Raw genomic sequence first — 11,397 nt, 5'->3', positions numbered from 1 at the left:
AGGAGAGCGGAGTTCGGCGGGATCGAGACGCGCACGAGCGCCGCCGAGAGCGAGTTCCACGCGTGAGAGCTGCACACAGGGGCGAAGTGGCCCCGCCGCGGCCGTCCGCCCGCACAGGGGTTCGATCCTTAGCGCTTGAACCGAGGCAAATAGATGACCTCTTTTATTTTGGGGGACGTCTTTTTGAATAAGGTTATGGCGATGTGCATCCACGGATGCACATGACGGAAGATTCGTCCTTCTCTATCGAATTCTTGTGTAGCACTGAAGTATTAAAGAGTACAATTCATGAAATTGACCTCTCATAGTATTAGTATTTGTGTATTAAAGGGACAATTAATTAAAATGGTTTCATAGTATTATTGTATACTTGAGGCTTGCCATCACTGTTATTACTCGACCAACCATAAAGTCAAATTTCATTCCACAAACATAAACCATGAAATAAAGTTTTACGTCCATGTGGTCTAACTCAGCGGTGAGTTCGATGACGAGCTTGGCGGTCTTGCCCAGCATGCTTCGCACTGGCATCCTTTGGGAACACATTTGCTGTTGTGGGCCATCACTATCTTGCACCAGTCACGACAAGAGATTTCATCACATTGGCCCTCGTAGACTCTAGGACCGCAATACTTGGCGATTGCCACATCTATTATAAACCGAAATAATGTTAAGGAAGATCACTGCACAGAGCAAACATATGGAATGACATGTATGTGTATGTAGATACCTGAAGAAATCATCAGCATGAGGGCAATGGAGATAAATAGGATTGCTGAAGTCCTCATGTTTTGTTAGAGAGATGTGTTGTACTATGAACTTTTGCGTGCTAGATAGAAGAAAAGATGTCAATTTATAGAGATCTGCTGCCCACTAGCCTCCAAGGTAGAACAACTACATATAATAGGAACAAAATTAGTAAGTTGCGTGCAGATGGAGAGATTGGATATATTAAACAAGTAACAAATTAATGACATTGACCCAAGTACTCCCTCTGTTCCTAAATTAAGTCTTTTTAGAGAGGACTATATACGGATGTATAAAGACATATTTTTGAGTGTAGATTCACTCATTTTGCTAAAAAAGGCTTATATTTAGGAATAAAGGAAGTAATTAAATAGATTGGATGTTAAACAAAGAACAAATTAATAACATCAATGCAGATAATTAAAGAGATAGGAAGGAACATATTGATACATCAATGTGTAGCATTTCAGAGATTGGAAAAAACAAATCGGTACATCAATGCATATCATTAAAGAGCAAATTAATAACATCAATGCAGATAATTAAAGAGATAGGAAGGAACATATTGATACATCAATGCGTAGCATTTCAGAGATTGGAAAGAACAAATCGATACATCAATGCATATCATTAGAGAGCTTGGATGTGCTAAACAAAGAACAAATTAATAACATCAGTGAAGATAAATAATATTATTAACATTGTTCTATCATTGAACCCCCTTGTTCCTTTTCCTTTTCATTATTTGAGACCTAAGTGGCTTTCTAATAATTTTGGGTGCGTGCACCTCGGGCGCTTCAACTATGGAAAAATGAATTTTATGACACATGAATTATCGGCATAAACAATGGAGAATTTTCAAGATTTAGCTAGGATATTTGGGAATAGCATAGCAGAAGAGTATGGAGATTCATGAAAGGTAGATGCATAGTTAGGATTTAGTGATTGAATAGGCTCAGACGCAAAATATTTCTAAGTAAATTTTGTTAGGAGATGAAAAAGCACAAACTCTGAAAGCCATGTTCTGCTGGTGAGCTTATTTGAGCTCGTGATGAACAGTAAAGTCATAAAGAATCTCTTCTTATATACCTAACAAGAAACGGAGCGTCCTCGTACATGGCATGTATATGAGCGTGTGCGCATTCATAGAGGTGAATGTATGCGCGTGTATATGAACGCTTGTGTCTGTACTGTGTTAAAAAGAAAAAAGACCAATGAGGTGCGGAGCACGCAACTTATTGGCATTTTTTTTCTTTTCGAAACGAGCTTATTGACTTGTACACTGGCGAAAGTGTTCTCGTACATGGCATGCAGCTAGCCGTCCCTTGTACATGGAGTACCATACATGATACATCGTACCGAAACCCACGGCCACCGTCGCGTGCTGGTACCACGGAGCCTCCTCGCGCTACTCGTTGCTCGACGGCGGCGGCGGCGGCGGGTCGGGCCCCGCCGACCCCGGGTTGCCGTGGGGTTTCGGCGAGGGGGGCACATTCGTCGATGTATGCTGCCCCAGCCGCCTCGCGGGCGTTCCCAGATCCAGCTCCTTCCCCTCGCGCGCCGGGCTCCGGCCGCCGCCTAGGAGCAGCACTGCGATCACACGTACGCGCCCATTCATGCACACAATAAGAGCTAGCATTTGGAACACCAAAGGAAACTTCGGTGCGTATACACGTACCCGGAGGAGGACGCGGCGGCGGCGGCAGGCCATGCGGGGCGGCCGCGCAGGTGGCCAGCAGCAGGGATAGTAGGACGGCGGCGGCGACGACGACGAGCAGCCGGGCGGCTATCCTCCGGTACATCATCGATCGATCGAGCTGTGTACGTAGGCGGAGCAGACAGCAGAGAGCACTGAACTACACCGGTAATAGCGTACAGTTCGAGTAGTAGGCAGTGTGACAGTAGGAGAGCTGCTCCTCGAGACTCCGCGTGATGTGTGAGCTGATCGTTGCCCGGTTGCGGCATATTTAAAATCTCAGCCAGCCGGGGAAAGTGGGTCTTGGCTCTGCTAGTCTTGCGTGCGCGTGTTGACCTCGAAGCCTGCATGATGTTTGTCCTGCCCCCGCGATGCACGGTTAGCACTACCACGCTTGCTTCCAGTTTCAACCTTGTGAGCTGTAGCATCCCCAACGCTCACCCTTAAACTGGACACCGTATCCATCCGTGGATCGATGGACCAGTCCGCGAACACTGATGCAGGAGCCGATCATTCAAAGTTATCAGCATACATTTCGAACCATGTTAATTATCTGAAAAAATGAACCGGACGAAAACATTTGCATTCGGACACATTTCAACTAAATTATATCAGACTAGGCTAGACTATTCTAACCCAATGTATTGCCTGCCGCGGCGAAGCCCTATTCCCACAACATGTCTTCCCTATGTCCAACAACATTGCTCATCGGGCTGCCGTGAGCCACGGACAGATATGCTTCAGAGGAAGGGGAAGAGTAGCCTCCGCTTCCATGAAGCATGGAGTTTGTTTTTGAGACAGGGGAGACGGTCACCGTGGCCTTCGCCTCCACTCAGAGGGCAAGTCCACGCCCGCCACGATGTTCATGTCGCTGTGCTCCTTCGCGTGCCGGCCTAGAGCAACTCGCCACTCCTTCGCGCACTGATTTGGAGCGGCAAGTTGCTGAACCACGTGCCGGCTCGGAGCGGCGGGTGTCTCCTCCACGCGCCGGTCTAGAGCCTTGCCCATGGTGGTGACAGCCTGGAGCGACGAGGGAGGTGGAGTAGCGAGTTGCGTGGAGTTTATCCGGTGGGCTCAACATGCCACCCACCCAGCTTTAGTGCCGGAGAACTCCTCATCCTACTTGTCGGATGCCATGGCGGGTGTGGTGTAAGGAGGAGATGGATAGCGGAGATGTGGTGCGTGGTTTTTGCCGTCCGGCCTCGTTTAAACAGCACACGGATGTGAGAGCCAACCGACATTGTGTACATTGTCGTCCAGCTCGCGAACGGACGTGTGCCAAGAGTAGATTTTTGACACACGCGCGAGTTTAATGAAGTAGCCGGGCGACGAAAGACGTTTCAATGCGGTGAGGAGGTGTGTGCGGCAGGCGTGCAGCGCGCGACACTCTATTGGCTGACGCGCCGCTTCAATGCCGACTCGAGGGAGAGATTGCGTCTACTCTGGACCGGCATGAATGCAGCACTGACGCTCTGGAGCCGGGCAGCTGGCTTCAGGAGGAAAAGCGCGATGGCGAGGAATGGGTTTTTGGATGGGTCATTGTTGCCAAAGACGGACGTGGCAGTGGTCCGAAGGCCTGTGAAGTCCTTTCCACTTTGTTTCTGGTTTGTCGAAAAAATATGCCTGGATCGCCAAACAGACTGATGCAGGACCATGGCAAAACACGCCTGGACCGCACTATCCGAACAGTTGCGGGTCATTTGACGATCAGTGTTGGAGATAGCTAAGGACATGTCTAGCAGATCTTTAAGTTATGTTTTTTTGCAGGTAAGATCTTTAAGTTATATTTGAGGGTTAAAAATTTCGTTTAGGGGATTAAGCATTCGATAATGCGAAATTCCCCCGATGAATCACACATTTTTCATTTTATTATTGAACGACTCGTTGGTTGTTCGATCCGCTTTGCTTCTCTCTCCCTATCCTCTTTTTTTCTCCTGCCTCTCATGCACATATTATTTTCCACTTGGCCCTATTTTATTTGCTATTTTTTACACTACTTCTGCTATTATTTTGTCTAGTTTTGTGCGAAAAAATGCTAACGATAGTAGCTGAACTCACAACGTCATGATGAAGGCTAAATCTAGTAGCCGGTTAGACTAAACAAAATACAGTTAAAAAAAGACTGAACAATGTTCAGCAAATACAATAAAAAAAGTTTAATATAACTAAAAACACATAAGAAAAAGCATGGTGAATCAAGACCATTACCAAATATCCTCCGATTTTTCACGCCCACCACCCACAGATTTTATTTTGCCAACACAAACCCATACCGGTTCACGATCTCAATTTTCCGTCTAATTCTCCCGCACAACCGTCTCCCACCAATTTTCTTTGTCATGCTGTCATGCTTACAAGTACCATTGTATTTTTTTACTTGGGGAAAAAGTTATTGAAAAACATACCTTCGGTAACTTCTATGTAAATAAAATGTTATATACTCGTAATAGAACTGGTAACTCATGTATAAATATCACAATAACTTTTGGCCTGAGAAAATGTTGTTGAAAACTTAATCTGATAACTCGTGTTCAAATTGTATGATAATATACACTCTGTAAGCATGATAACTTATGACCAAACACCGGGATAACTTTTTGACCCGGGAAACAAGTTTTTGAAAAACATACCCTCGATAACTTTTTGTGTAATAGCATATTAATTTACGCGCAAGAAAGTTGATGCCACACGTACTAACATCATGGTAGCTATTTCACCCCGGGGAAAAAGTTGTTGAAAAACATACTCCGACAACCTTTGTGCAAATAGCATGGCAATATACGCACCGCAATCCTGATAATTTATGTAAAAACATTGTAGTAATTTTTTTCCTGGGTGGGGGGAGGGGGGGGGGGTTGTTGAAAACATATCCTCTGATAACTTCTGTGTATATAGCATGATAATTTACACACCATAGATCTGAAAACATACCCCCAACAACTTATTTGTATATAACATGGTGATTTACACACCACAAACATGATAACTTAGGTATAAAACACTGCAATAACTTTGACATGAGGAAAAGAAGTTTGTGAAAACACACCCCGGTTCACTTATGTGTAAACAAGCCGATAATATATGTACCGCGTACATGATAACTTAGGTACAAAATGTGGGGTAACTTTGACCCGAGGGAAATAGTTGTTGAAAACATACCCCGGGTAGCTTATGTGTAATACCATGGTAATTTATGCACTGCAGGCATGGCAACTTATTTAGCCCAGACGTACGAAAGAATTGGTATGGTTGACTAGAAGGGGAGTCGAATAGGCGACTAACAATTTTTAACTTTGTTCCCAAATATTTTAGGCACAACAATGAAGATAGGTTGTATAGATATGCAACTAGGTGGAAACCTATATGGCATGCACAACAAGCAACACAAGCAATCAAGAGTAAACACAAGGTAGAAGCTTGCTCAAAGTAAAGGAACGAGATAACCGCAAGTGTAGACGATGAAAACAAGGATGTGTTTCCAAAGTTCTCCCCTTTGGGGAACGTACGCCTCCGTAGGCGCGTGGAGGCACAATGCCCCAAGGATTCACCTTATTCTCCTCAGGCCCTCGCACAATGCAAGGTGTCATGAATCCACTAGTTATGCCCTTGAAGGCGGCAATTGTAACCTTTAAAAATAAGGTTGGGACTCTTTACACAACTTAATTGGAGACTCCCAACACCACCACTAAGCTTCACCACAATGGATCATGGCTCCAAGGTGACCTTTTCCGTCTAGGGTGCCCAAACACCCAAGAGTAATAAAACCCACAAGAAATATATGGCGGAATCAAATTTCCTTTGGTGGATACGTATATCTAGACCTCCCTCAATCCCTAGCAAACCAATAAGTTTGATTGGCTAGAGAAAGAAATTTGGCAAAATAGAGCTTAGGGCATTAATGGAGAAGAGAAGAAGGCCAAGAGGTATGTGGGAGGTGGCAGATCCATCTCCTTAAATAGTCCCTCATCAAACCCAACCATTATGCATAAAAACACATGGGAGCGGTACAACTACTCCAGAGAGCGGTACAACCACCCCAAGTCACATGAGCCATCTGCCAGGACTGAGTGGTACAATAGCTCAGCTGCATAGTACAACAGTCAGCTGCGCGGTACAACCGTGCAAGGCATGAGTGTTTCTGGTGGGTCAAGCGGTACAACCACCCTCACCACCAGTTGTACCATTTATTAGTGTAATAACCGGTGCAACCGCTCCAGCACCACCCTATACCGCTGGCCAAACCTGAAGGGAGACCGCCTCCGGTGGTAGTTGGCCCAGTACGAGGGCCATCGGTGCCGCGGCAGGGGAGGTAGTAGTACAACCGTCCATGTGGCTGGTACAACCGCCTAGCTTGGCCTGCGTTTACCCAGTCCACAAGGGAGCGGCACAACCGCTAGCATCAGTGGTACAGCCACTTGAGTGCATTTTTTTGCATAGTCAGAATTGAGGATCTATCCTCAAAATGGAAGACCTTGATAAAGTTTTGAACAAGTTCAAAATGGACCATCCTCAAAATGGAAGACCTTGATAAAGTTTTGAACAAGTTCAAAATGGACCAGTTAAAGAAAGGGTTCTTGCTTGTGTTACAAGGTGTGAACTTGAGTCAGACTCAATGCCCGACCACTTTAGAAGATAGAGAGAAAATGAAAGTCAATCCCTATGCCTCAGCCATAGGTTCTATCATGTATGCAATGCTGTGTACCAGACCTGATGTGTGCCTTGCTATAAGTTTAGCAGGGAGGTACCAAAGTAATCCAGGAGTGGATCACTGGACAGTGGTCAAGAACATCCTGAAATATCTAAAAAGGACTAAGGATATGTTTCTCGTTTATGAGGTGACAAAGAGCATGTCATAAATGGTTACGTTGATGCTAGTTTTGACACTGATCCGGATGACTCTAAGTCGCAAACCAGATACGTATTTATACTGAATGGCAGAGCTGTCAGTTGGTGCAGTTCCAAGCAGAGCGTCGTGGCGGGATCTACGTGTGAAGCGGAGTACATAGCTGCTTCGAAAGCAGCAAATGAAGGAGTCTGAATGAAGGAGTTCATATTCGATCTAGGTGTAATACCTAGTGCATCGGGTCCAATGAAAATCTATTGTGACAATACTGGAGCAATTGCCTTAGCAAAGGAATCCAGATTTCACAAGAGAATGAAACACATCAAGAGACGCTTCAATTCCATCCGCGATCAAGTCAAGGAGGGAGACATAGAGATTTGGAAAATACATACGAATCTGAATGTTGCATACCAGTTGACTAAGCCTCTTCCATGAGCAAAACATGATCAGCACCAAGACTCCATGGGTGTTAGAATCATTACTATGTAATCTAGATTATTGACCCTAGTGCAAGTGGGAGACTGAAAGAAATATGCCCTAGAGGCAATAATAAAGTTGTTATTTATATTTCCTTATATCATGATAAATGTTTATTATTCATGCTAGAATTGTATTAACCCGAAACTTAGTACATGTGTGAATACATAGACAAAACAGAGTGTCCCTAGTATGCCTCTACTTGACTAGCTCGTTAATCAAAGATGGTTATAGTTTCCTAATCATAGACATGTGTTGTCATTTGATGAACGAGATCACATCATTAGAGAATGATGTGATGGACAAGACCCATCCATTAGCTTAGCATAATCATCGTTAAGTTTTATCGCTATTGCTTTCTTCATGACTTATACATATCCCTCTAACTATGAGATTATGCAACTTCTGAATACCGGAGGAACACCTTGTGTGCTATCAAACGTCACAACGTAACTGGGTGATTATAAAGATGCTCTATAGATGTCTCCTAAGGTGTTTGTTGGGTTGGCATATATCAATATTAGGATTGTCACTCTGAGTATCGGAGAGGTATCTATGGGCCCTCTCGATAATGCACATCACTATAAGCCTTGCAAGCAATGTGACTAATGAGTTAGTGACAGGATGATGCATTACGGAACGAGTAAAGAGACTTGCCGGTAATGAGATTGAACTAGTTATGATGATACCGACGATCGAATCTCAGGCAAGTAACATACCGATGACAAAGGGAATAACGTATGTTGTTATTGCGATTTGATCGATAAAGACCTTCATAGAATATGTAGGAATTGTTGGGGAACGTAGTATTTAAAAGATTTGCCTACGATCACGCAAGATCTATCTAGGAGAAGCATAGCAACGATCAGGGAGAGTGTGTCTACGTACCCTCGTAGACCAAAAGCGGAAGCGTTGAGTAACGCGGTTGATGTAGTCGAACGTCTTCATGATCCAACCGATCAAGTACCGAACGCACAGCACCTCCACGATCTGCACACGTTCAGCTCGGTGACGTCCCTCAAACTCTAGATCCAGCTGAGGTCGAGGGAGAGTTTCGTCGGCACGATGGCGTGGTAACGATGATGATGAAGTTACCGACACAGGGCTTCGCCTAAGCACTACTTTGGTACCTCCCTGCTAAACTAATAGCGAGGAAAAAGAGGGGGCCGAATCCTACTAGGAGTGGAGTCCTAGTAGGACTCCCCCCCCCTTGGCGCCCCCCTTGGTGGCCGGCCTCCTCCTCCCCTCCTTTATATACGGGGGGCAGTGGGGCACCCCAAAGCACAACAGTTGTTCTCTTAGTCGTGTGCGGTGCCCCCCTCCATAGTTTACTCCTCCGGTCATAGCGTCGTAGTGCTTAGGTGAAGCCCTGTGCGGATCACATCACCATCACCGTCACCACGCTGTTGTGCTGACGAAACTCTCCCTCGACCCTCTGCTGGATCAAGAGTTCGAGGGACGTCATCGAGCTGAACGTGTGCTGAACTGGGAGGTGCCGTATATTCGGCACTAGATCATTTGGATCATGAAGACGTTCGACTACATCAACCGCGTTAACCTAACGCTCCCGCTTTCGGTCTATGAGGGTACGTGGACACACTCTCCCCCTCTCGTTGCTATGCATCTCCTAGATAGATCTTGCGTGATCGTAGGAATTTTTTTGAAATTGCATGCTACATTCCCCAATAGTGGTGGCGGCCTCATGGGAAGCGGTGACCACCACCGCATCGCAAAGTAACCCCATTGTGCCTGTGGAACCGTTTAGGTGGCCCACGGCGTCGACTTCCAAAATGGAGGCCATATCCGCCTCCATGGTTTGCAGACGGAATGAGAAGGAGGCACGGCTTGCTTGCCGCACAAGGCTACGGGCACACCTTGAAGCGAAGGTCGCGAGGAGGAGCAAGTGGAATCGCACGCCGGCATGGGCAGCGAGGAGGAAGCCCTCCATGCCTACATCATCATGAAGTGACGAAGGAGTGTGATCCATGTCATGGCAGAAGTGCAAAGCAGAGCGGTCCATGCCATGGTCGGACTACCTCCCAAGGAGAAGGACGAGGACGAGGACGGATCGGACAACCAGCAGTGAGCAGATTCGCCTCGATCTGTTTTGCATCTTCGACCATTACTTCCGCAAGGAATACGACAAGGACAAGGGAGACCATGCATGAACTTCTTCCGTTGTTGTTTCCTTCATAGTTAAGTAGAATGTGTCAAATTTTGGTAGTTCGATGACTTGTGTTCAACTACGTATTTTTAACGTTGCATGAGTCTGGTATGGATTTGTGGATTTGGTTTGATGGATCCAGTTGTGGAGGCGTACTATTAATGCATTCCCGGTCAATGTATGCGGATGCTCCCGCGCACGGTCGTGAATGTATATGGGCCCGGATTAGGCAACTCCTACACTAGATTCTCTAAGCAATTGAACAGCGATTCAACCACTTTCATGAGTGAATTGAATGTATGCCACACGCTCTGCCTCCATGAGATTGCCATGTGATACGTATCCAATGTATCTATATTTTTAATTGTTTCATGCTATATAGTATCAATCTTGGATGTTTTATATAACTTTTTGTTCTATTTTATATCATTTTCTGGTACTAACCTATTAACCCAGTGTCAAGTGCTAGTTGTTGTTTTCTGCTTGTTTTTGGTTTTTCAATAAATTAGTATCAAACGGAGTCCAAATGCTATGGAACTTTTTGATGATTTTTTCTAGACAAGAGAGACCTTAGAAGCTTTGGGGGGATACCAGACAAGAAGCGAGGGGACGGCAAGGCAACAGGGCACGCACAGGGGATAGGCGCGCCCTGATGCATGCCTTGTGGGCCCCACGTGGCTCCGACTGGCCTAATTTCACCTCTATAAATTGTCTAAAATCAGGAAGTCAACAGAGAGCCACCCCAAACACTTTTTTCTCCGCTGCAAGTTTCTGTTCTTCCGTGATCCCATCTAGAGGCATTTTTCGGCACTCTGTTGGAGGGGGGATCGATCACACGGAGGGCTTCTATGTCATCTTTGTTGCCTTCTGTTGATGCGTGAGTAGTTTACCACAGACCTATGAGTTCATAGCTTGTATCTAGATGACTTCTTGTCTCTTTGATATTCAATACAATGCTCTCCTCGATGTTCTTGGAGTTCTATTCAATGTAATTTTTTTTTGCGGTGTGTTTGTTGGGATCAGATGAATTGTAGGTTTATGATCAGATTATTCATGAATATTAATTAAGTCTTTTCGAAAAATTCACTTTGGTTCATAGGTGTAGATGCACCCATTGTCTAAATACGTATTTTAAAAAGTAAAAAAATGAGAAAAAATCATGCATGTACATCTGGACATTATATGTTCGTGCACAAAGTTTTGCTAAAAAGGGAATTTTTTGTGGCTTGTGTAAAAAAGACAATTTTCGATGCTTGATTATAGCTATTCAGGAAATATTTTTAAATCTTTTTTATACATGCCACAAAAATGTTCTTTCTTTGTGAATTTCTGTGCGAATATAGAATGTCTAGATGTACACGCGAAATTATTGTTCGATTTAAAAAAATTGAACTGTGTTATATATATAATAGGTGTATCTACACCTATGAGCCAAAACACCACTCTCAGTCTTTTCTGAATTCTTTTATG

At 44.8% G+C, this 11,397-nt stretch overlaps 1 protein-coding gene and 1 long non-coding RNA gene across 2 annotated transcripts; both read right to left on the bottom strand.

Annotated features, from left to right (window-relative positions):
- Positions 1 to 340: 340 nt before the first annotated feature.
- On the bottom strand, positions 341 to 1,182 carry LOC147966430 (uncharacterized). The gene is made up of 2 exons (XR_015608914.1): positions 731 to 1,182; positions 341 to 649 (listed from the first exon to the last, which is right to left on the bottom strand). It is a non-coding gene; the product is annotated as an uncharacterized LOC147966430 (long non-coding RNA).
- A 632-nt stretch (positions 1,183 to 1,814) lies between these two features.
- On the bottom strand, positions 1,815 to 2,687 carry LOC125531590 (uncharacterized). Its single transcript, XM_048695936.2, has 2 exons — positions 2,426 to 2,687; positions 1,815 to 2,337 (listed from the first exon to the last, which is right to left on the bottom strand). The coding sequence occupies exons 1-2, from the start codon at positions 2,550 to 2,552 to the stop codon at positions 2,156 to 2,158; spliced, it is 309 nt and encodes a 102-aa protein (XP_048551893.1). The 5' UTR covers positions 2,553 to 2,687; the 3' UTR covers positions 1,815 to 2,155.
- Positions 2,688 to 11,397: the final 8,710 nt, after the last annotated feature.

This window comes from Triticum urartu, chromosome 6A (assembly GCF_056163025.1).
Source record: "Triticum urartu cultivar PI428250 chromosome 6A, HENAU_Tu73, whole genome shotgun sequence".
Classification (NCBI taxonomy): domain Eukaryota; kingdom Viridiplantae; phylum Streptophyta; class Magnoliopsida; order Poales; family Poaceae; genus Triticum; species Triticum urartu.
Note: the sequence above shows the minus strand (reverse complement) of the source record. Positions and strands in the feature narration are given on the sequence as shown.

Bases quoted from the DNA above. Each gene is read 5' to 3' on its own strand.
- LOC125531590 (XM_048695936.2), bottom strand. From the start codon at position 2,552: ATGATGTACCGGAGGATAGCCGCCCGGCTGCTCGTCGTCGTCGCCGCC. The intron at 2,338-2,425 runs GTACGTGTATAC...GTGTGATCGCAG, and splicing joins GCCGCCGCGTCCTCCTCCGG to TGCTGCTCCTAGGCGGCGGC.